Genomic DNA, 25,303 nt, shown 5'->3' with positions numbered 1-25,303 from the left:
AATGGCTTGTTGCGTCACTCCCAATTATCCTGCAAATTATTGTTGCGTTTGACAAGAGTCTTGATTTTTGATTTTTTCTACTCGACGGTAGCTATTACGCCCCCTAGCGGTAGAGGTATGAACTTCAAAACAATTTCCAGTGTGTTTTCTTGTACACTTTAGTGATAAAATTTTTTATCACAAGTCTCTACGATGAGTGGATCCTGAGATATAGCCGCTTACCTCGCTTATTTGCCCACCCTGTACATGTATCACTCTTGAAGGTGACTATGTTGATGAGTATGTGAAAAATGTGTTTTTCAGGGATTTGTCCCAGGACTTATTGAATGAAGTGTTCTTATTACGAATAATAACTACCGGCGCATCCGCCAATTTGAATCGCAACATGTAATCTTAAAAAACTCAACGCAACTTTTTTGAAGTTCATCCTTGCCGAAAAAAATCTTGGGCGTCCTCGAAGTGAACCCTCACTCCGAGAAAAGAGCCTGGAATGAATAATAAAAGCATCCTGTCTAAATCATGTCCGTGCCAGCACCTTTGTGGATGGTCAGGATTTACTGATCCTTTCAGGAACCTTGAAGAGGGAGGCCGAGTATAGTTTTCGGTCTTTAGATAAGCGGCAACGCTGAAGCAGGCGAATTTTCGGCCTGTCAACGTCATGGAAGGGGTTTTTTATTCTCCCAGACAAGCTTTGTTGGGAAAAGTGTCAATTTGGTGTTTGGGTTTTTCATCCTTTCATGTTGGATGTGGTTTTCTTAGAAAAACATCGCGATGATACATTTAAACCACAATGAATAATATATCTTTTTAAATCACCGTAAAAATCCATAATTATAAAAGCGATTTCGTAGAAATTTTGAATTAGAATTGTTAATTTCACATTCTTTCGAATCCTTTGTGGTCTAATTTTAATCCCATCCCGTTTTAAGATCGTCATCCAGCAACATGATGTCTGTTGAACTGACGTTAACCTACATCCTGCAACTTGACATCGATTGTCAAAGCCTCATAACCTTAATCGTATTGCAGAATTCTGTTCAGAGTTCAGAGTTTTCATTCAACGTCAAAATTGACAATCCACAAAATTTGCATTTTTCTGCCAACCCATAGAAAAATCGCGATTCTAGAACATAGATAAATACCGGTGAGGATGTCATCAATCGATTCGACCTCTTAGGGCACAAAGAAATATCACCCATGAAAAGGCAATTCGTAAACTTTGGATCTGATAAATGTCCCTACCAATAAATCGTTATGTCGAACAAACCCCAATAGATAGTGGAATCGATAAGAAGACCAATTTTCAACTGGTTAAACATATAGGTTGAATTGTTTTGTCGTTATCTTTGACATTTTGATATTGGCAAATAGGAAATCCTATAAAGTTGAATCATTTCTATGACAAAACAGATTTCTTTATTTTATTGGGATCGCAAAATGGCGAATGCGATATTCCTCACTGCTTGAATTAGTTTAGGAAAGAAAACAAATTAATGAATTTGTTGAACCCTTAGAGTAATAAACATAGATAGAGGAAGTATACGCAATTTTTACATGTCTCCAATATGGTTAGATTACGTTATCGGATTTTGATATATTTTCAAATCCACAATTTTATCGAAAAAAAGTTTTTTGATGACATTGTTTACTCATATCTATAATGTGAGAAAAAGAGGTATGTTAACGAAGTTTGAACCAAATTACTCGAAATAATTTTTTTTTATTAAAAAATGCGACTGTTATTATCTTATACTGGGTGTTCCTGAATTGGAAAATGAGAGATTTCTTGGATGAATTCTAAAATAAAATGGCCCATAAAACATGAGCCCGCAAACGCTTTATTTTCGAGATGCAGGGTGTTTCATGTAGTTCTACTTTTTTGTGATGCTTCACCAGTTTATCGAATCTTTATTAATCTTCGCTACAGAGTTGGTAAATAAGTACCAGAACTTATAATTGATTTATTTATCACAGCTACTTAACTGGATCTTTAAAATAATTTGGATTTTCCTAAGAATAACTCTAGAGAGCTGTTTGAATTTTTTTCCCGAAATCGATAGCAGAGTTTCTTTTTAAATTTTTCTAAACTACCAGTTGTTCACAAAAAAATAATTCTGGAGGAAATAAGCTGGCACCCTTTCAGAAAAAAATTCATCCTGTAGATTTGCATTTAAAATTAGGATAACACATGATGAAAACTTCAAATTGGAATATATTTATGCCAATTCAAGTTAAATATCTTGTGGAGGAAATGTGCTATTAGAGAAAAACTTGAACTTTAACACCTGTATCTCAAAAACAAAGCGTTTGCGGACTCATGTTATAGGATTTTTTTAAATGATCCGAGAAATCTATCATTTTCATTTGTACCTCCAATTTAGGAACATCCTGTAGATATAGTCAAGTCAAAACTGATGTCTTCACGAATAAATTGCAATTTGAATGAAACACAATAAATTGTACAACACAGCCCAGACAATTTTTCGATGCGAATTACTCAGTTCAGTTCTTTGATAACTACATATTGAAATTTTGTGACGAGAATGATAAAAAAACCGAAAACAACAGGTAAGTTTGTACCGATGACGAATACAAAAATCACATATGGTAAATAAGAGGCGAAGCCGAGAAAGCGGATAGATAAGGGGAAATAAGAAACCTCGGACAAAGACGAGCTCGTGGTGCAATAAAAGTACTCATCTTGAAAGTAATAATAAACTCATAAACCGTAAAGGGGTCCGATTTTTTAATGACGTGTCGATTTCAAAGGAAAGTAAAATGATTATTATTGGTTCATTTTTTGGACAAATTTTCGTTCTTCGTCTTTGCGAGATTACTGAAATTTAATATTTTTAAATTCTTGGGTTGGGATAGTTACCCCCAGTACCCTCTCATTCTTCAACTATTGCTGAACGACAAGCGAAAGCTTCTGCGGCGTCAAAGCTCCTCTGATTATTTTTTTGAATAGTCGATTCCCGTTACTTGACAGAACGTTTATCATTCCCGGCTCCAATAAAGATTCCCAATAGCCGTCTACTGAAAGACACAGAACCGCATGAATCGAAATAATCCACCAATCTTGCCACGACAATCCTACGACTTTCGCAAGACAGACAAAAAACAGGACTCTTCGTCAATCCGTCAGAAGAGTTTTCGTCCCATTTTCCGTCGATTGTTCCGATAAAATCTAGCTCTTCCGAATGAAAGAACTGAAAAACCTCGGCTTTGTATAATCTGTCCATTTTTCAGCGTCTTATTGGGAGAACAAGCTGGGTGACGTGGGTAGGTCCATCTGTCCCTATCGAAATCTCATGTTTCATATCGGATGACGGCGGTATATGAGATCGACAAAAAATTGAAGTCGTACAGGGTCTAATCACCGATAATAAATGTCTTCTCTTGACATCACAATTCCAGAACAGCCAACTGTCAATCTCCACTCTATGATCCACCCTGACTACACTCTAACACTACTCTAACTAATCTGACAGTATAACTGCTCCGATTGCCCCGTCTACTCCGACTATATCATTTACTTCAGCGACTCCGCTTGCTCTATATGTATCAGAAGACCAATTTTTGGGAGAAACTGACGCGCGGAAGTTGAAAAAGTTTCTCACGTTCTAAATTTCATCAGAAAATTTGTTGGAACGGTCCGAACCGGGAGTGTGTGCGGATAATGAATTTTCTAGCGACTTTTACGTTCAATTTCGAGCGGGTAATAAAACCGCGGGTGAAAACTAATTATAACTTGTGGGGAATCCTATCGCGGTTGCCAGCCGTCCCATCTTACATGCTACCGGTCGATTTTAATCCTACCACAATGACCTGCTCGCTCTCCCTGAAGATGCCGCTCTGCCAATTTTTTTCTGCTAGAACCTAGGGATGATCCTCGGAGCGAAGGAAAAATATAGCCTCTTCTTTTAGTTCAATCAAAAATTTAACAATTGAGTGTTTTTTGGGTAGATATGGTTGTAAAATATTATTCCTGATCAAGTTTTTCCAATATTCCAAATATCTTTTTTAAAAGTAAAAAAAGGATATTATTCAAAATGAGAATCATAAATAGATCGATGGAATATCAGTGCTTTGTTGTTTCATTTAAATTGTCTATGGAAAATGTAGGGAAAAATTTCATAAAATATAATGCAAACTAAGAATGTGTCGTAAACCTTATTACATAGAAATCTATTAGACTTTAATTCAATACTTGAAACAGAGTTGCTAGAACATAGACATAGGATAACGTGTCTCTTGTCTATGTACCAAAGTGAAATTTGAATGAAATGTTTCTCTTCTGAAATAGTGCGCTTTACATAACAAGAAAATTTATTTCAATGAGGACAAAAAAAATTCGAAATTGATAACATATAGCTTGGATGTACACAACAAACAACAATGATTTTTTTGTGTATAGATGATCCTCTCTGATTAAGTTATTCCTGCATTTGGTGAACTCGATAGAATTGAAGACCAAATATTCCATTTTGGTTACTCAGATAATAATGATTGAACAAGTTGAGAGAATTACAAAAGAAAAGGTTTATAAATAATTACCCACTGTATAAATTTGTTTAGGTTAATATGGAAGTTGGAAAAATAGCAAAGTAGATGAAAAATTCAGTTTATTATTTTGATTATTATAAAAGAAAGGATTACATCGAATGCTTGGTATTTTCACTACTTACTTTTGATTGATTTCGTCTCATGGTCAAATAGTTGGAAAAATATTTATTATTTGTTAGAACAGGAACAATTTCTTTTCAAGAACAAAAATATCATCAGAATCACGGAACAAGTACCTAGTATTTTGCAGTTTATTATTATCTAAATAAATGTTCATACAATAAATGTGTTTTGATAATTTTATCCAATTGTTATACTTCTTTAAAAATCTATCCTAACGGTACTTTGACGACTCAATCAATTTTATACATACATGTATTCTGAACTTGCAATCAGAATATTTAAATTAAAATGCCTCGAAGTATGATATCCAAAGCAAAATAATACATCCTGTAATTTTGTAGGAAAGTCAGAAATAGAAATATAATTTTCTATGTGCTCAATCAATCATTCACTGAAAATAAACATTACCTAGTTATTATTTACTTCAATTTGACAAAAAGAGAAACAATATCAAAGGTGAGAAAATAGCTTGATCGTATGCAACAACAGGATATTTCATTCATTACGTAATAAAACATCCATAACAACATAACAATTATCTTCGACATCAATGGTTGTCTATAATTGCAATTATGAACCAAATTATCATTCAATTATAAATTTTGGTTGCTCGTTGAATGAATGTAACAGGTAGAGTTACGAAAGATAGCAAGTAAGAAAGTGTGGGAAACGCTCATATATATAACATAATCGGAAACTGATAAAACTATTGATAACATTATTCCAGAATCAATGATTGAAGAAGGTTTGCTATGCTCGAAAAAACTACTTTAATGAAGGCTTCAACAGCTTTTCTTCCGACATGCAAATATTGGATATAGAAGGAAATTGAAAGAACATTGTTTTCCTCGTGTTATAACTAGAAATACAAACTTCCTTGTAAGTTGCGAATAGATCATAGAAAAATGTAAGCGATATATTCAAATGAACTTACCCTTTTAACTTGAAAATGTTCTGGACGAAGAGTTTCCTGGATTTCCTGGTCAGGCCTACTTTGTTGGGCAACAGAAGTGCGAAAATTGTCCAAAACGCCTTTAAAAGTAAACTTCTTCATGACTTCTCGTCTATCGGAGTCTCTATCCCGTTTCATCGCACCATCATCCTAACATGAAAACCGAAATTCGTAAATGAAAATCCCGATCAAAATTTTGAGGTCATAACAAGCAAATACAGGAATATCGACTGGAATACGTATCACTCTGAAGGAACGGAACCTTCTGAAATGCGCTGACCTGCCTGGAAATTCAGCAAAATAAGCATACGCCTCCCGAAGCACCTTGCTCGATTAGCCCTCTTCTCACCGAACCTATGAAACCGCCCCAAAAGTTCACTGCAGGGAGATCTTTGCTAGAGCCGTACGGTAACTGTTCTGCGCTATGGGGTGTTGAACAACCGCGCAAGCCGAAATGTTTCGTGGATATTTTTTGCCAAAATTCAATTGCAAACACGGAATGTTTCACGAAATATACGGTAAACGACTTCAAATTCGTCGACGACAATCAAAATATCCACTTATTATTGACAGATCGATAGTAAACGAACACATGTTGCTTTGCGCACTATACTCAAAGACTTACTGCAATCAATTTTTCCCGAACGTCGTTTGATGGGGGAAAAAGATAGAAAAAACACGATTGATTGATAAACAAGTCGATTTTTACGAACAGCTGATTGCAACTCCCGTTATAACCAACAAAAATAGGTGTTCGTCATCACTAACCAAAACTGCAATCAAGCATCCGAATTCGTTATTAGCTATTATTCAATGTCAAAACCTTTATTTGAAAAATGTTCTTCAAAGTAATAATCAAGAATTGCACACTTATTTATTATCAAAGACAGCGTGAATTGTCAAAACTGAGGTAAGTTTTAGGTTATAGCAGATACGTTCAATAGTGGAAATTCGAAATAAATACTGTTATCCATTAAAACCTGTTTCAAAGTCCACATATTCGTTATCTCCAAAGTTGTATATAGAAGAGATGAAAACACTTCTTATCATTCCTTTAACACTAACTTTAACCCTCACTAGTTACATTATAATTGTTTAATATTTTTCTAGCAAATATGGTACCATATTCACAGCCGGCTTCTCTTTATTCTCCTCAAAACCATCTATTGACACCAGCTCCTTCATGGCAGAACCGGTGAGTTCAGTGGAACACCTTGCAAACAACGAGGATGATATGAAAACGAAGGTTGAACTCATGATTCTCCGGGTCCAAGCAGAATTCTGCAGAGCCCTTGAAAAGGAAGAGGAATCAGGTATTAAGTTCGTAGTAGACAAATGGCAGAGAAAAGAGGGTGGTGGAGGCATAACTTGTATAATGCAAGATGGGAAGGTGTTTGAGAAAGCAGGAGTTAATATTTCGGTTATTTCTGGCATGTTGCCACAAGCTGCCATTGCTCGAATGAGGTCTCAAGGCAAGAAGTTGAGTGATGGAGAGTTGCCATTTTTTGCAGCAGGTGTTAGCTCAGTTATACATCCTAGAAATCCATTGGTGCCAACGATTCATTTCAATTATCGTTATTTTGAGGTCAGGGATGGGGATACTGTGCACTGGTGGTTTGGTGGTGGTACCGATTTAACCCCATATTATTTAAATGCAGCTGATGCTGTTCATTTTCACACGGTACTTAAAGAAACATTAGATAAACATGACAAACAGTATTACCCTAAGTTCAAGAAATGGTGCGACGAATATTTTTACATACCACATAGGTACGAAACTAGAGGAATTGGAGGAATTTTCTTTGATGATCTGGATACTCCAAATCAAGAAAAATGTTTTAAATTCGTATCAGACTGTGCTGATGCTGTGAAATATTCATATATTCCTTTAGGTAATGAAGATTGTACCCCTTACAAATGAATTTCCAACAAATAAATGTTAATTTATAGTGCAGAGACACAAAGATGCTAGTTACAGTAAGCAAGAAAGAGATTGGCAACTTTTAAGAAGAGGACGTTATGTTGAATTTAACCTTATTTATGATAGAGGAACAAAGTTTGGATTGCTTACTCCAGGAGCAAGATATGAAAGTATTTTGATGTCTCTACCTTTAAAAGCAGTAAGTTTAAAAACTAATCAATATCAACGTAATGGCAGTTGATTTTTAAATAAATCTCCTAGTTATACATCGGATATTTTTTTCAGAAATGGGAATACATGCACCAACCAGGTCCAGAGACTCCTGAAGGGGAGTTGCTGGAAATTTTAAGAAATCCAAGGGAATGGGCAGTGAATCCGTAGATAGAAATGTTTTTCTTTTTTTTTTTGTTATTAGGTGAAATATTTTTAATAAAACAAAGAATAAAATACTAAAAGCCATTTCAGAAACAAATTCAAATGCAATAATTCAATTTGGATTATATCCGCAGTTCTATGTTTTCTTTGATATTTCATTAAATCAGAAAAAACCTGAGGTGCAGTTGAAACCAGCTCTTGACATTCGTAAATAAATTTCGAATTCAGTTCAAGATTGTCATCACATCTCAACAGTTTTTCAACGCATTGTACCAATCATGTTTTTGGGAGCTGTTCCAGGGGAACCTTTTTATGTTACCTGTAATTGTTGGAATAATTGGTTGCTATTGAAATGTATATGTCCATAATTAGTTTGAAAACTTATAAAATGTTTTATTCCCATTGAGATTAATCATTTTTCTGCCTAGGCAGGAAAGTCCTTATTTTTTTCGCATCATCTTAACATACAATAGGTATATCGGGTGTCCCAAGGTGAGTGGCCTATTAGATTATTATGGAAACTATTGATGGTAAAGATTTCAAATTTTGTGGATAGATATTTGGCCAGTTAAGGTACATTTTTAAAATAATTTCACATTTCCAGTGTTGCCGGATGTACCACAATTTGGCAACAACTTTGTTATTTTGAATGGGACATCCGGTATTTCTATTTTTTTTATGATACTCCATAAAATATTAACTCTATTCACTCTTACTTTTCCATCCCTATCTTTAACGGTTTTTGAGTTATTAATTATTTTTCGAAATTTTAGATCAAATTGGCGTATTACGAAAATGACTCTAGTTTGCTCAATATTTGAGATTTAAGTCAGAAATTTTGCAAGTCGTTAGATATTGATCTGATCTGTGTCACTGCTTTTGAATTATGGTTGTCAATAATACAGGACGGACCAAAAAAAATCATCATTTGCCAAGTTACAAAATTGTAAAAAAGTTTATTTTTTCAAATTAGACACCTAGTATATTTTTCAATTTTTGGAATCAGTACAACACATTCTACAATTTTTCTATTCACTTACACAGACTTTTTTACTATTTTGTAACTTGGTAAATGATGATTTTTTTTGGTCCGTCCTGTATTATTGACAACCATAATTCAAAAGCAGTGACACAGATCAGATCAATATCTAACGACTTGCAAAATTTCTGACTTAAATCTCAAATATTGAGCAAACTAGAGTCATTTTCGTAATACGCCAATTTGATCTAAAATTTCGAAAAATAATTAATAACTCAAAAACCGTTGAAGATAGGGATGGAAAAGTAAGAGTGAATAGATTTAATATTTTATGGAGTATCATAAAAAAAATAGAAATACCGGATGTCCTATTCAAAATAACAAAGTTGTTGCCAAATTGTCTTACATCCGGCAACACTGGAAATGTGAAATTATTTTAAAAATGTACCTTAACTGGCCAAATATCTATCCACAAAATTTGAAATCTTTACCATCAATAGTTTCCATAATAATCTAATAGGCCACTCACCTTGGGACACCCGATATATAATCACTTCTACTTCACTTTGGAAAGGTTTAATTTATTTAGTTTATTTTTAATATTGATTTTATCTTTCCATCCAGTATAATTCTGATTTGTTACTAGAGAAACGAAGGGAATTATATAACAATTTTCATTATAACAATATATTCTCAATATGTATAAAATATTTACAACAATGATTTATCTTCCTAATTATCACCATAAATTTTATCAGGATCAGGAAGCCAAGATAAATCTACATCATCCTCTGATTCACTCTCTCCAAAGTCATCTACGTTTTCAGCTCCTACGCGGTCTTGCTTGTTTTGCTCTTTCAGTTTCCTCTTCTGTTCCTTATGTTTCTGTTTATTTTTCTCCCTCTCCCTTTTTTTATCTTCAGCATCAATTTTTGGGAAAATCTTTTTCAAATATTCTATATCTATCCCAGGCATTTGAGAGAAGTCTGGAATATCTGAATGAATATCGTTTCCATTTCCAAGTGCATCTCCCTCTTCATTGAATTTAATTTTTTTATTGGTAACATGGTTTTTAATCATTTTTTTCGCTAAAGCTGCCTTTGTAATAGGCTTCTTCTGGGGTGCTGAGAATGTGTCCTGAAGAATTTCTCCCGAAATTGAAGTCAAATCACTGTCAAATTTCATTTCTACTTCTTCATATAGCTCATCTTCCTCAATATCAGAGTCATCTTTTTCCTTCTTGACTCTAATTGGATTTCCATCATCATCATAGACAATATTATTTTGGTTTATTTGATTTTCTTCAAACTTCACATTTTTGATTGGATTACCATCATCATCGAAGTAAATTTTGTTTGGATTTGTGGTTTCGTCTTTTGGTTGGTTGTTACCAACTGGATTACCATCATCATTGAAAACAATCTTATTTGGATTAGTGACAACCTTTTTGTTCTTTTCATTTTCTTCTTTCTTTTTCAAGAATCTTAGTCGTGGAGTTGTCGCCAATCCATAAGAATGTGCAAAGGCGTCATAATTCAAAGCCTCAACATTGAATATATCTTTTTTCTTTTTCATTTTGAAAATTGATTTCAGGTAAGTAACAAAAGCTCGTTTGGCAGTATTTTGTAGTTCAGTATCATTTGCAATATATGCTTCCATTTTACTGAATGGGTCATGGATTTTAGTTCGATTTATTCTGAAAAAAAGAAAATTTAAACATGAGGAAAATGAAATGATGACAGAATATTAATAATATTCTTACTCTTACGTTACTCTTGATCTCATGTAAATTATTTATACTTTCAAATAACATATTGTCAAGTGAACTTACTCTATTTTATTGATAGGTATCTTCTTCTTCTCAAGATCTTCTAGCATCTTCAACTCTGAGGGCATCAAAAGTAACAAGCTCTCGCCCCCTTCATGATACCTTGCTGTTCTCCCAACCCTGTGTATATAAGTATCTGCATCTTCAGGACAATCTACTTGTACCACCCAATGCACTTCTGGGAAATCCAGACCTCTAGCGACTATATCAGTTGCAAAAAGAACAGCTGAAGTTTTCCTTGTAAATTCTTCATATATTTTCATTCTTCTCATTTGATGCAGTCTTCCATGTAGCGCCATGAGCGGAACACCAGGTCTCATCCTTTAAAAGAAAGGTAAAATATTGAATAACAACTCATTATTCTTTACTTCTATTTACTGCCATTTGCATTTTACATAAAATCAACAATATTAAATCAATACTTACTTCGAGAATATTTCAGAAATGAACTTGACTTGTTTACAAGTAGATAAAAATATTATACATTTTTTTTTCAAATGATTCTTGATAAAACTCCACAATATAGCAACCTTATCCTGCAACTCACACACAGTGTAACTTTGTTCAAGTTTATCTGGTGTACTATGTGTTGCATGTTCATGTACAGATACATAAGATGCATCGCTAAGGTTAAGCCTGGCCAAATCCTTGACAGATTTTGTTTGGGTGGCAGAGAAAAGCAAAGTTTGTCTTTCTAAAGGTAGATTAGCTATAATGGCATTCATAGTTTCTTTGAAACCCATGTCAAGACAACGATCAGCCTCGTCAAGAATCAAAATCTGAAAAATTAATTAGATTATCAAAATGATATGAACTCCAAGAAGAAAGGCAATCTATTTTTTGAAATACAAACCTGTAAATTCACAGCATCAAAGAGAGGGTTTTCATCCATATGTTGTAACAACCTACCAGGTGTACATATAATAATATTACACTGATCCATCCTATTTCTCTCAAATTTCAAATCTTTTCCTCCGATAATCAAACCACATGAAAAATCATGGTAAGTTCCAATTTTTTTCAAAGTTTCAAAAATCTGAAGTGCCAATTCTCTTGTGGGTGTTATTATTAAAGCTCCTAATTTATCAAGATGAGTCCATTGTTCACAAAACAACTTTTCCAGCAATGGTATTAAAAAAGCTAGTGTTTTACCAGATCCTGTTTGAGCGGCACCTAATATATCATTTCCTCTGAGAGCTAGCATTAAAGTTTCTTTTTGAATTTCTGTTGGAACTTTATAACCTGCATCTCTGAGACCTTTCAATGTTTTAGCACTTAATGGAAAATCTTTAAATGATTTAATTTTTGACGAGTCAACCTGAAATCAGAAAGATTATTATTAGCTTATTCATATATTTTGAATAAGATGATTTATCAAACTCACTTTTTCGTTATACTTTGCTCGTAATTCCTGAATATATTCAATTTCAGACCTGGTTGGTTGTTGCTTCTTCGTGAAAATCTTCACTTTACTTTTTTTTCGTTGAACTTTAGGCATTGTTCCAGTTTAAATGTAAATAAATAAATTGAAAATTCTTCGAACAAATTAATAACAGCTACTTCTACATTACACAAGAAACACGATTCTGGGTACCGATTCTTAAAGATTATGAAAAGATTATGAGGTTATGAGGTTCTGGCATAGAATGTTAGTATCATTCATAGACAAACTAGACTAGTTTATCTATGGTATCATTCTTTTTCTCTTCTTCTTCTTTCAGGGGTTCCTTCTATCAGAGATTGAAAATTCTTATTTTATTCACAGCTACCTGTTGACACGAGCTCAGATTGAATCATTTCTCAAGTTTCTCTATCATTTTCGAGTTCAATAAATTAACATAAGTAACGTCATATTGGTAATACTGATAAAGACATAGATACTAGATAGACTATTCTGTTGGTGAACGTGATAGAATCCAGATATTTTGTTGTTTTCCTAAAATTTTAAAAAATCATTCAAAATGGGAGATTTTAAAGTTATTACATCCGATTTCGTAAATTTACAAATTTCAACTTCCAAAAATGATATATCGTTTTCTGAAAAACGATTTCCAAAAGGAATTACCATAACAGAACTTAAGGTGTGTTGTATTTCCAAATTGAAAAAAAAAAATTTCCACTTTTTGTCGCGCAGAAACAAATATATGGATAGTTTGATGAGTAAAGAACACTTCTGGTGTTATTTTATTCACAAAATTTCAATTCATCTAGCGATACAACACAAACAATTCACAGATGATGGAGATTAATCAAACCTCTTTAGAAATATTTTGACTAAATAAATTTTTTCAGTCGAAATTAGAACTATTGACTGGAGGTAGCTGTTCAACAATGCAATTAGAGGTTTTCGATAAAGATGATAAATTTGTCTGCAATCTAAATGAGGATAATCAATTATTAGGAGCATATCCTGTAGATTGTGGAATGAGATTGCATGTAATAGATAAGTTTTTGTTGAAGAATGAATTAGAATCTGGAGATATAGAAAAATTCGAGTTGAGTGAAGAAGAATACTCTAAAAAATCAGATACTGTTAGAGCATTCTTGCAGAGAAATAAATTGGGTAAATTTAAAATAGTCATGCTTTCCATTAAATAAATATGAGTTTGTTTCGTTGCAGGTCAGTATAATGCAGACATCAAGCAGAAAAAGGAAAAACTTGAAGCCGAAGAAAAGACACAAGCTGAAAAATTAATTTGTAACTCAAGATGTAAAGTAACAATACCAAACGCTTCCCCAAGGCTTGGTACTATTAAGTATGTAGGAAAAGTAGATGGCTTACAAGGTTTTTGGGTTGGTATTCATTATGATGAACCTCTTGGAAAACATAATGGGATGTGAGTACACATTTTAAAATTTACGAGATCATATTGTGATCTCTTTTTTTTAGGTATAATGGAAAACAATACTTCGAGTGTCCAGATAAATATGGAGCCTTCATCAAACCCTTCAATGTTACAATGGGAGATTTTCCTGAAGAAGATTATGATTTAAATCAGGAGCTTTAAATTGTCAAAAAATATTACTATTACTGTTGTATCTAAAAATTGCTTGAATTAATATAGAGTTCAAAATCAAATGACATTGCATTTATTTTAAATTAATTACGAATTATAAGTTTTGAAAATAAATCAGCAAAAAATAATTTTTGATTCTATTAATGTATTACTTTGATCTCTTAGCAATTCTATTAATTTCTTCATGAATTATCTCCTGAAATTTTTTTTTATGGGAAATCAATTGATGTTATAGATCTAATATCAATTGATATTATTATATATAAGAACCCTGGGCCATATACAAACTAATCTAATTAGTTTATCTACACTTTCCTCACCATAGTATAAGGAAAGGAATTCCTTATACTATGTCCTTACCTATGCAGGGGCGTGAAACCGCTAGTGCTAGCATTGGCAACAGATGTGACGTCACAAACACTCAGCATACTCGGTATACATCATGCATACATATCACGATGTAAAAATTTTATTCTCATAATAAGCCAATCAGCGTTCGAGTTTTTCAATATGATTTTATAACCAACAATAAATTGTGTTTGTCTTTGTAATTCTTGTATGGTAGAAACTTAGAATATAGATAGATTATTAATGTTCTAAGGGTAGCAATGAACAGATAAAGTAGTTTTTATTGTCACTTATTTATTACAAGTTCTGTTTTAGGTTTCAGGTAAGATAAGGTCAGGTAATCCATGAGAAAATAAATTGAGAACAAAATAAGACCGGGTTTTTCTTCATATTGTATTTCAATGTTCTAATATATTTGAGATCCTTACTTGTGATTATCCTTCAATACCAACTATATTAAAGTTAAATTCTGTTCCTCGGCATTTACTGAAGTATCAAATTTATAATCATCAGCCCTATGATTGTAGAACTTCCCCAAATGTTTCTTGTATGGAAAATATTAATGATTCTAACAATAACCATCTACGTGATCCAGAATTATCATATCAAATTAAAATGAATTACCTACTAATTGATCGCTATTTATAAGAGAGATGGAATTTTAGTGTCACCAATCACAATCGAGCTAGCCGATTGTGTGTGCGACTCATAGGCGTGGAGAATCCTGATTTGGTTGGTGAATGCTTAATCAGGAATCTTTTTTCATAACTTCACAATAGCTAAATCATTAAACTGAGAAAAACATTTACCCTCTTCAAACACGAAAGAATTATTTATGAATAAATCACATTGTAAACTATTTTTGAGCATGAATTGATCATTTCGAAATTAATCAAATTATGTTACGCTACTGCTATAGTGTCCCGTCAGACAAGGAGTGACGAATGTTGGCATCAAAACAAATACATCAGTTACAAGACGATTTCCGTTCCTTTTTTATGTTCTAAGGTGCTATCAATATCAATATATTTCCTCATTCCTATCGTTTTTCTTTTCAGGTGAAATGGTTTTTTTGTGACATTTCAATTCTTTTTTAGGTATTTTAAACATATTCGGAAAGTTGTCAAACAGATTGAAACGTGGAAACACTGGAAACTTACAATTTTTGTTCATTTTACATATTATTCTTTGGTCATATTGTTCTGTGTTCAATGTGGGGATTTTCCGATTTTCTTAACTGTGACCTGTGTTGTCCATAGAACAAGTATATACTTACTCAATGGTGTTGTCTTGTCTCCAATCTGTGGTACATTGTGTCAATTTTAGAGAAGACTCCTTCAAACATCCTAAATATTCGCGGTAAAAATGGCAGCCGTAGAAAACAGTGGAGTTACAACTCTCCAACCTAATTTGCAAAAACAAGATTTATCTAAATTAGTAAGTGTATCTCTATTATTCCCCATCGGTCAAAATAGACCAACACAAAAATTGAAACAATTTTGATGATCTAACCTAAGAATTTCAATATGCTTTATTAACCCTTTTATTTATAGGATGTTTCCAAGCTCACCGCATTATCGCCAGAAGTTATTAGTAGGCAAGCTACTATAAACATTGGCACCATCGGTCATGTAGCCCATGGTAAATCTACCGTAGTAAAGGCTATATCTGGAGTTCAGACTGTCAGATTCAAAAATGAGCTGGAAAGAAATATTACAATTAAGCTAGGTATGATTTATCATTTAATAAGTAGAAAATGATATATTCTTCATAAATTAATAAGATTAAAGCCGGAAAGAGAGATATTTTTCGAACTCTGATCTGATTTACTTTGAAGAATTTTCTGTTCCCAAAACAGCTGTAAATAGAACCGACACCAAGATCTACACAATATATAAACACTACAAATATTTCATTAATTATTAAAAATATTGAAAACACAAGTATTTCGATTGAAGTGACTGCACTATTTTACTTGTGTTCAACTAAAAATTTTCAACTACTGACCCTTGGTTCATAAAGAGGGTTGTTAAAAAGTTTCTAAACACAAGTAGAAATTGCATGCACAGGTGTAGTTACTTCAACTTTGGATAAGCACCCACAACTGCACACCACTCATAGCCCTGCACCAAAAAAATAATCTTTGTTTCCAAATAAAAGCTTCCGCTACATGAACCAAACAGTAGGGTTCTTTGTTGAAGACATACACAAAAAATAATATCGAATTTAATCAATAAAACTATATTTAATTTTGTGAATTGTGAAAAAGTGAAGTGTTAAATGTTTTTCAACGTTAATTAAAAAGTGAATATCATATTCTATGAAGAAATCAAAGCAACAATGCTTTTAAACTGCCATAGTAGTTTTACATCGAACTGAAAACTTCTTCATAAAGTTGCCAAATATAAATCCCCCTTTTATTGTGTCTATTGTTTTTTGTAATTCGGGAACTTTCTCACTTTATAGAGAGGCTCCAGTTCGATGTAAAAGGCACTCTCAGATGGCCTTGTGAGACAGAAATCAGAGTCAACAGAGTCTCGTTCGAGAAATTCAGAGAAGACATGGACAGAAGAGGCGTGAAGAGGAAACGTAGCATTTCATTGAAGTCATCAAGACCGGATCCCAAAAAGCCCACCTACAAAAAAGAATACATTGTGGAGAGACTTGAGAATTGTGACATAATCGACGGAATATTGCATTTCATGGTTAAATGGATGGACTATGATGAAGAGAGCAACACTTGGGAACCTTCAGAGCATCTAGAACATTGCCCTAAAATCGTGGAAAGCTACTTGTCGGATTTACTGGACGATGTCGTTTTGGATATACTCGCCGAAAAGTTGAACACCAAAAGAGGTCTGGGTGTTGACGAGATATCGACGATGTTTCCCAAATTTGATCTTAATAATCTACCTCCAAAACTTACACTCATGCTAGAACTAGTTGTAGTGCATTTAAATTTCCCACTGAAGCATCATACTGTTAAGATGGAGAATGCTTTGAAAAGTTTTGTGCTGTACGATCTGTCTATCAGACGTGGAAAGCAGTTGGCCATACTGGAAGAGTGGTCCACTAGGGTGAATATGTCTAGAGAAGATGCACCTTTGCTGGTCGAAAACAAGGTGGACCTTGAAATCTTGCCTACAGACTTCGTCTACATAACCGAGAACATATCCGGTGAAAACGTCAAGATGCCCCAGCATGTCATTTCCGGTTGTGAATGCAAAGAGTGCGGCCCCAAGATCAAAGCCTGCTGTGGCAGACAGGATTATAACGGGTTCACCTACACGAAACGTGGCAGAATCAACGTCAATCCGGGTGTGCCAGTATTCGAGTGCAATTCATTGTGCAAGTGCGGCCCTGACTGTAGGAACCGCGTCGTGCAAAATGGGCGTCACATACCACTGTGCATTTTTCGAACGGACAACGGTAGGGGTTGGGGAGTGAAAGCAACGCGTAAAATCGCGTGTGGCGAGTTCATCTGCGAATACGTCGGTGAGATCATAACACATGAGGAGGCGGAGATCAGGGGGCGGAACTACGACGTCGATGGGCGTACCTATCTGTTCGACCTTGACTACAACACCAAGGACAACCCGTACACCATCGACGCGGCCAAGTACGGCAACGTTTCGCACTTTGTAAACCATTCTTGCGATCCAAACTGTGCCATTTGGGCTATTTGGATTAACACCTTGGATCCTAACTTGCCAAGGTTGGCGCTGTTCTCCCTGAAGGAGATCGAAAAGGACGAAGAGATTACTTTCGATTATATGTGTACTCCCGATTCTCCGGTGAACACGCCGGAGAAGAACAGACCACGTTTGGAGACCCCCGACAAGTCCAAGGAGAAGAATAATGCTGGTAGATCGATGTGCAAATGTTACGCTGACAAGTGTCGCAGATATCTGTTCTGATGTTTTTGATGAGATGAAATCAGTATTTGAACGGACTAATTGTTATAAACTGAGAATTGTTAATTCATTTTCAACTGGCAATTTTACTGCTGGATACTTAGGAGTGAATAACGTTTAAATTTTATAATCTTGAGAGTTTTATAAGAATTTTCCTTAGCATGTTCAGTTTTTTTAATTGTTATATTATTGTGGAGATAGTCTCCAAGAATGTTTCTACATTAGTAGGATAATAATAATGTTGATATTGGCTTGAATGAAAGCACTGTGTAGGACTGAATTTAATGTTTTTGATATTTAATTATTCCAGAAAGCATTGAGATTTGTAACAGTGAAGAATCTCATATGATTTCTGAGGAAATAAAAGATGAATATATAATTGGGATGTATTTACGTGCTCCCAAATATTTTTTTCCATTTTTAAGAGCGTCCGTAAGCTTTTTATTCTACTTGACGATACTTTTATTTTGGAAACCCGTTTTTCCTATTTATTTTACATGTTTCTTTTTTTGATTAAATAAAGAATTAAAATAGTACAGTTGAGTTATTCCAAACTTTCACTACTACAATTCAATATTTAGACCAATTTTTCATTATTTTTTACTGTAGTTTTATTAATTTGGAATATGAAAATAAAGTATTTTTCTGATCGATTGATGTTTAATTTTTTCTAGCATCTTCTTCATAGTGGAGTTCATTTCTTCATTAATTTCCTAATTTTGTATCTAATAAAGATATATATATAACGGAAATTTATTGATGAACATTAAAATTTGAAGAAAACTTTCTTATAAGATGATTAACAATATTCAAAACTTGAAAATTATCGAAAAATTAATAGAAAAAAATAACTATTACATAATGAGGGCCTTTTTTTTCAATGTAAACAATTCTCAAAGAAATTGAAAGTATATACTTCCGAGCAAAATACTCTGACTTCTGCTCATATCTTCAATGTATGTTAAATATCAAAATTCCTGATTGAATTCTCTAACAGCAAATTTGAAGTAAGGTCAGGATTGATCCTGGCGTACAAGTTAAGGTTTAATACCCTTAACTTTATAAAAATAATTTAAAAATTTCACTGTTCCATGATAGATTAATTGTTGATATGAATAATTTTTATATTTGTCCTTTTCAGTTGGAGTAATATTTTTTTGTAATACTAAATTCTTCAAATATTCTTTTGACACATTAAACTCTGGAATCAGCAAAGACTACTATGATATGGATCAACCAGTTTCTTTAACACCCATGTAATCCTGTTTTTTTTTTTCAGGTTATGCAAACGCAAAAATTTACAAATGTGACAACCCGAAATGTCCTAGGCCAGCCTGTTACATATCCGGGGGATCTTCGAAAGACGACTCTTTTCCCTGTTTGAGAACCTCGTGCAGTGGCAAGTTTCAACTGGTGCGCCATGTTAGTTTTGTCGATTGCCCCGGTCACGACATTCTTATGGCTACAATGCTTAACGGCGCTGCAGTGATGGACGCTGCCCTATTGCTTATTGCAGGTAAATCCAATGATTTTATAATAAAAAAAAAAAAAAGATGGAACCTGTGCACCAAATTTCGAATGAAAAGCCTTTATATAGTGGACAGAAGGATATTATAAGGATTTGTTGATTTTGTTCATCCCAAAAGTTATCACAAAGAGAAAGTAAAAGAGTATGCTGCTATATCAAGAAAAGTATCCGGAATTGTTCAATGAAACACAAAGTATGTATGTTTTGATGTTTTCTTTTCAGGTAATGAATCATGTCCCCAACCTCAGACGAGCGAGCATCTTGCCGCCATTGAAATCATGAAACTGAAGCACATCATCATTCTCCAGAATAAGATCGATCTGGTGAAGGAAGGTCAGGCCAAGGAACAACAGGAGCAGATCGTTAAATTCGTTCAGGGAACAGTTGCCGAAGGTGCCCCCATTATTCCCATATCTGCTCAGCTTAAGTACAATATTGAGGTGAGTCTTGGAGAGAACTGCAGTTAAATTATCTGCTGAAAAAAAAATGTTTTACTATAAACAACAGGTCTAATTATAAAATATATCGTCCTATTTATCAACACTGTGAAACACATTAGCATTAATTTTAATATGTTCTTTCTATTTCTACGACATATTCCAGGTGCTATGCGAGTACATAACGAAGAAAATTCCAATTCCGATGAGAGATTTCACCTCCGAGCCCCATTTGATTGTCATCAGGAGTTTTGACGTTAACAAGCCAGGATGCGAGGTCCACGATCTCAAAGGGGGCGTGGCCGGTGGTAGTATCCTAAGGGGAGTACTGAAGGTCGGACAGGAAATCGAAGTAAGCTCCTAAATACAATGGCTTAAGCGCAGGGCGCTCAGAAGTCTTATTTTTCAGGTCAGACCGGGACTCGTTAGCAAAGACTCCGAAGGAAAACTGACTTGCAGGCCTATATTCTCGAGGATCGTCTCTCTGTACACCGAACAGAACGAGCTTCAATTTGCGGTACCTGGGGGTCTCATTGGTGTTGGTACCAAGATTGAACCCACACTTTGCAGAGCTGATCGACTTGTGGGTCAAGTGCTTGGTGCCGTAGGAGCCCTGCCAAGTATCTTTATTGAGCTTGAGGTAATGTATTATTACTATAGGGGATTTTTTTTCGAGGTATATAACTTTAAGTTGGCATTACTGTTCAAGATGGCGACCGATTTAACAGCTGTCAAGTGATTCATTCTCAGTTTGGTTTGGCAATTCATCATGAATAGACTCACGCCTGAACAACGCTTGCAAATAGTGCAATTTTATTTCGAAAATAATGGTTCTGTGCGGAATACGTATCGCGCACTACGTCCGTTAGCGATGAAGCGCACTTCTGGTTGAATGGCTACGTCAACAAACAAAACTGCCGCATTTAGAGTGAATCTAATCCTCAAGTGTATGTCAAAACACCGTTACATCCAGAAAAACTGACTGTTTGGTGCGCTTTATGGGCTGGTGGAATCATTGGTCCGTACTTCTTCAAAAACGAAGATGGCCAGAACATTACAGTCAACGGTGATCGCTATAGAGCCATGATCACTAACTTTTTCATTCCTGAATTGAACAACCATGATGTCCAGAAGCTGTGGTTCCAACAAGACGGCGCAACATGTCACACAGCTCGTGCCACAATCGATTTATTGAAAGACACGTTTGGTGACAGCCTAATTTCACGTTTTGGACCTGTGAATTGGCCTCCAAGATCTTGTGATTTAACACCGCTAGACTACTTTCTGGGGGGCTATGTAAAGTCATTGGTCTATGCGGATAAGCCACAAACCCTTGACCTTTTGGAAGACAACATTCGCCGTGTTATTGCCCATATACGGCCACAAATGTTGGAAAAAGTCATCGAAAATTGGACTACATCCGAGCCAGCCATGGCGGTCATATGCCAGAAATCATATCGTCGGCTAAGAGTATAAATCTGCTAAAAAAAAAAAACCGTACAGTACAGTGTTATAATAATAATAATAAGAGAGTTTATTCATGAAAATACATTCAATAAACTCCATTGAATGTATTTTCATGAATAAACTCTCTTATTATTATAACACTGTACTGTACGGTTTTTTTGGTCTCCTGTGAAATTGTTCAAAATGGACTTAGCAGATTTACACTCTTAGCCGACGATATTTAAAATGTAATGCCACAAGATTATCTTGCGGATGAATAAAATTCATGTCAATCGAATAATCCATCCTTGTTTTATTGTAATTTAAAGTTCTATAACTCTAAAAAAACATCCTTTACAACAGGTTAAGTCTATTTGGACTATTGATGGGGTAGTATCACAAAATTTTGATAGACTAATTAACTTGTTGGTTATTTGTAAAATAATTACAGTTTTCTGGGGACTCGGTATTATACTTTAATAAGAGTTGCTTTTGGTTGTTTTTGATTTAATTTTCATGTTTCGTGTTTACCAACATTTATATAAAATATTGATTTCATAATAATTTGAATGAATTATATTCAATCTTTCGGTATAAATTGAAACATTTGGAATTATTATCTCAAAATTTGTTTTGTAAGAAGTAAATTAATTGTTTTCTATCGATCTCTGGCTTTATAACATTGCTAAAATAAATGGACTCTAATTCAAAATAATACTCAAAGATATCGGCTTGATCTAGGAAAAGATTCAACAAAAACGGAGAAAGAGGGTTACCCAATGCCATACCAAAAGTTTATATATTTTTTCCAGGTGAGTTACTATCTCTTAAAGCGTCTTCTCGGTGTACGTGTTGAAGGCGACAAGAAGGGTGCCAAGGTTCAAAAACTGACCAAGAACGAGGTGCTACTGGTGAATATTGGTTCACTGAGCACAGGAGGACGAGTGGTGGCTACCAAAGCCGATTTAGTCAAGATTGGTCTGACCAATCCTGTGTGTACAGAAGTGGGAGAGAAGATTGCACTCAGTCGTCGTGTGGAAAAGCATTGGCGTCTGATTGGTTGGGGTCAAATCCGCGGAGGGGAGACCATAGAACCCATCAACAACTAAACGTTCCAAGGAACCGTCTGGAATAACTTTTTATTTCGAAGTTTCCATTCGTTGAGTTTTTATCTCAGTTTTATCATATCCCTTCTATTAATAGGTGTTTAGTGGACTTTACTATTTGGTTAATATACTATTCACACTTTATGGTTGTACTTATTTGAATTTATACCCTTGAGTATATACAGGATGTGTGTTTTTTTTTGCAGTTGATAGGACTTGCACAAAAAAAAATAATTTCACCAAAAATCGCCTATATGGGATTTGCAATATGATGAGGTTGAAAGAGTAAGGTGTTTTCTTGGAATTGGTTGAAACTTTGAATAATCATTTATAATTTATACAAGATGAGCTTTCCTAAAATCTTTCAATTTTAGTTCTAATAGAAAACAAATAAAAAAATTGGAAATAATAAGAGCTTAAATTCTCGCCAATTATTCACTAGTCTTTACATTAGTTTCTTGTGCCTGTTTTAATAATCAGTTCAATTCTCAGAAATGCCCATAATTTTGCTGATTCACATTCATTCATATCCTGTTTATTACTAACGTCCTCTCTCAGTAAAGTTTGTATACGCTTGTTTAAGAATTGAGTTTTAAATAGTGGAAATTCAATTCGCTCTACGCTTTTAATAACTTTTAACAAATAGTGAATTCAATCAAAAAAGAAATGAATTTTAATATGGATCATAAGGCTCGTAACATTTTTGATGATAGTGTTAGACCCATTGGTCAAAAACTGAAATAAAACTAGAAGTTAGAACTAAGGTATATTTGCTAGTTTACGAATTAACAAAACTATTGAATTAAACAGTGGCACTGATCAGATCGGTGTACTTCTTGAGTTTTCTAGCAACGCTCATATCTGCATATCTATCGCCTATGCTCACAATCATTCCTCCAATAATGGAAGGATCTACTTTAGCTGTAAGGTGAATGGTTTCATTAGGTTTCACAAATGATTTCAAAACACCCTCAAGCTTTGATTTTTGGGAAGCATCAAGAGCTTTAGCAGTTACAACTTCACATGTAACCTGAAATTAAAAATTGCTCATCACCACTTTTTTTATTAACAAAAGAAGGGTAATTTTAACTTACTTCACCCCTGTGGGCAGCCATGATCGTTTTGAACGCGTTGATAACACCACCCAAATTCTTCATATGACCATTCTCGGCCAAAACTTGTAATAAAATTGAAGATTGTGGGGCAAGAGATATATCTTTACTAATTGCCTTCACAATATCAGCTTTAACATTCCTTTCAATGATGGGGTTTAGAACAAATTCCTTGAATTTAGGCTCGTTTTTCAAGGCATCCTGCAATTTGGTCAAATCTTTTTCAACTGCAGGAAGGGCTTTTTGTTTGGTTGCTGCTGAATAAAGAGCTGTTGCATAACGACCTTCAGTACCAAAAATTTGTATTGGAGGTTTTACCATTTGGTTAAGAGAACTGGATGAACTGAAATTACGAACCTACAAAATAAAGTTATGTAATTTCATTCGGAAATCTCATTATGGAAATATATTATTTTACTCACTATTAAACCTAATTTGCTTGAAGCCATTTTCGTGTTGTGAGTTGTTTTTTCGTTCCAAATATAAATTGAAGAAAATGGAATTTCCCAAAAATTCCTATAAATTGGAAAACTCACAGATCCTCCACCGTTCTATTAGATAAATCGAAATGGCTATGATCACTGACTGAAGGTCATTTTATTCTATGTATTTGATAGTGTCAAAAATTATAAATGTATTCATTTGATTGAAATTCATTTTACATCGTTCAATATTTGAGAATATTCAATATTGCAGAATATTGTACCAAGATTACAAATATTTAGAAATTGTTCGTAGATCTTATAGTCATTAGGTCTACGGACATTGTGATTGAGGTTACATATGATTTGAAGTTTTTCAAATAAATACATAAATTAAATAATTTAGAATCTGCAAGAAAATGTTATTTGGAGAAATTGTCGAACCCTCAACTAGGGCATTAATAGATGAGGATGATTATCCGGAATATGTACCGTAAGTTGATGAAAAAATTAACTGTCAATTTTTAATATTTAAATTTACAGCCCTACGATTAAATGGACTGGAGACGAAAAAACATTTTCAGATGCAGAAATTCTGATATTTATAGAAACTAAAAGAATACAAGACATATTCAAAAAATTCATATTACAAGATTTGAAACCTATATGTTCACTTAACAACAATGTCTTAATTTATAAAAAAGGCAAAAATTTTATTATTTCATACACCGAATCATATGATAACAAAGATGAGTTGACAACAGGAGAGGTAAAACGAATTTGTATTTAATATCGCTGAAATTATCAACTTCTTAATTTCAGATAGTGGTAGTGTTAGAAAATCACCTTATGAGAGCAAAGGAAATTTACACAATAACTTCATCCTCATTGTATTCTTATCAGGGTGACTTAAATAGAGACGAAGTGGAGTGCCTGTTCAAGTCCATATGCACGAAAAATTCCAAAAATTTTGATTGTGACAGATTAAGTTCTCCTAATTTCATTACAGGTTTAGGGGCTGACATTTCGTCTTACTGTGTTTATAAAAGAATGCAATGTTCATCCTTCATTCTTTATCATAAAAATACAGATATAGACACTATGAGCTCAAGTCCTGTTTTAGAATTGACAAAAAAATTAACACTATCACCAAGTCATCATCGTTCAAAAATGACGGTACCGTTAAGTAATCTTTACATGTGAAATAAACTTTTGTAAAATCAATTGTA

At 34.0% G+C, this 25,303-nt stretch overlaps 7 protein-coding genes across 15 annotated transcripts in view; 4 read left to right on the top strand and 3 right to left on the bottom strand.

The window, feature by feature from the left end:
* LOC123675926 (syntaxin-binding protein 5) overlaps window positions 1-6,090 on the bottom strand; it is a 206,444-nt gene extending 200,354 nt beyond the window's left edge. For all 9 annotated transcript variants that reach the window (XM_045611493.1, XM_045611494.1, XM_045611495.1 and 6 more), the window contains exon 1: window positions 5,624-6,090. In XM_045611493.1, the coding sequence (XP_045467449.1) occupies window positions 5,624-5,779 (156 nt within the window). In that variant the 5' untranslated portion in view covers window positions 5,780-6,090. The remainder of the gene's footprint in view (window positions 1-5,623) is intronic.
* Window positions 6,091-6,408: 318 nt separating this feature from the next.
* LOC123675930 (oxygen-dependent coproporphyrinogen-III oxidase) lies at window positions 6,409-8,021 on the top strand. The gene is made up of 4 exons (XM_045611509.1): window positions 6,409-6,551; window positions 6,752-7,533; window positions 7,592-7,761; window positions 7,848-8,021. The coding sequence occupies exons 1-4, from the start codon at window positions 6,478-6,480 to the stop codon at window positions 7,941-7,943; spliced, it is 1,122 nt and encodes a 373-aa protein (XP_045467465.1). The 5' UTR covers window positions 6,409-6,477; the 3' UTR covers window positions 7,944-8,021.
* Window positions 8,022-9,587: 1,566 nt separating this feature from the next.
* On the bottom strand, window positions 9,588-12,389 carry LOC123675924 (probable ATP-dependent RNA helicase DDX10). Its single transcript, XM_045611491.1, has 5 exons — window positions 12,129-12,389; window positions 11,598-12,062; window positions 11,171-11,523; window positions 10,748-11,065; window positions 9,588-10,612 (listed from the first exon to the last, which is right to left on the bottom strand). Exons 1-5 carry the CDS (start codon window positions 12,240-12,242, stop codon window positions 9,649-9,651), a joined length of 2,214 nt encoding a protein of 737 aa, XP_045467447.1. The 5' UTR covers window positions 12,243-12,389; the 3' UTR covers window positions 9,588-9,648.
* Window positions 12,390-12,631: 242 nt separating this feature from the next.
* On the top strand, window positions 12,632-13,823 carry LOC123675925 (tubulin-folding cofactor B). Its single transcript, XM_045611492.1, has 4 exons — window positions 12,632-12,825; window positions 13,037-13,307; window positions 13,365-13,581; window positions 13,635-13,823. Exons 1-4 carry the CDS (start codon window positions 12,706-12,708, stop codon window positions 13,750-13,752), a joined length of 726 nt encoding a protein of 241 aa, XP_045467448.1. The 5' UTR covers window positions 12,632-12,705; the 3' UTR covers window positions 13,753-13,823.
* A 1,562-nt stretch (window positions 13,824-15,385) lies between these two features.
* Window positions 15,386-22,682, top strand: LOC123675923 (histone-lysine N-methyltransferase Su(var)3-9-like). The gene is made up of 8 exons (XM_045611490.1): window positions 15,386-15,546; window positions 15,663-15,837; window positions 16,576-18,006; window positions 19,303-19,539; window positions 19,774-19,991; window positions 20,155-20,340; window positions 20,398-20,628; window positions 22,247-22,682. The coding sequence occupies exons 1-8, from the start codon at window positions 15,475-15,477 to the stop codon at window positions 22,541-22,543; spliced, it is 2,847 nt and encodes a 948-aa protein (XP_045467446.1). The 5' UTR covers window positions 15,386-15,474; the 3' UTR covers window positions 22,544-22,682.
* A 611-nt stretch (window positions 22,683-23,293) lies between these two features.
* Window positions 23,294-24,235, bottom strand: LOC123675922 (ATP synthase subunit O, mitochondrial). The gene is made up of 3 exons (XM_045611488.1): window positions 24,075-24,235; window positions 23,635-24,009; window positions 23,294-23,570 (listed from the first exon to the last, which is right to left on the bottom strand). The coding sequence occupies exons 1-3, from the start codon at window positions 24,099-24,101 to the stop codon at window positions 23,343-23,345; spliced, it is 630 nt and encodes a 209-aa protein (XP_045467444.1). The 5' UTR covers window positions 24,102-24,235; the 3' UTR covers window positions 23,294-23,342.
* Window positions 24,236-24,333: 98 nt separating this feature from the next.
* Window positions 24,334-25,298, top strand: LOC123675921. The gene is made up of 3 exons (XM_045611487.1): window positions 24,334-24,567; window positions 24,618-24,843; window positions 24,897-25,298. Exons 1-3 carry the CDS (start codon window positions 24,494-24,496, stop codon window positions 25,275-25,277), a joined length of 681 nt encoding a protein of 226 aa, XP_045467443.1. The 5' UTR covers window positions 24,334-24,493; the 3' UTR covers window positions 25,278-25,298.
* The last annotated feature ends 5 nt before the right edge of the window (window positions 25,299-25,303 follow it).

Source organism: Harmonia axyridis, chromosome 3 (assembly GCF_914767665.1).
Source record: "Harmonia axyridis chromosome 3, icHarAxyr1.1, whole genome shotgun sequence".
Lineage (NCBI taxonomy): Eukaryota > Metazoa > Arthropoda > Insecta > Coleoptera > Coccinellidae > Harmonia > Harmonia axyridis.
This window is presented reverse-complemented; position numbering and strand designations above follow the sequence as displayed.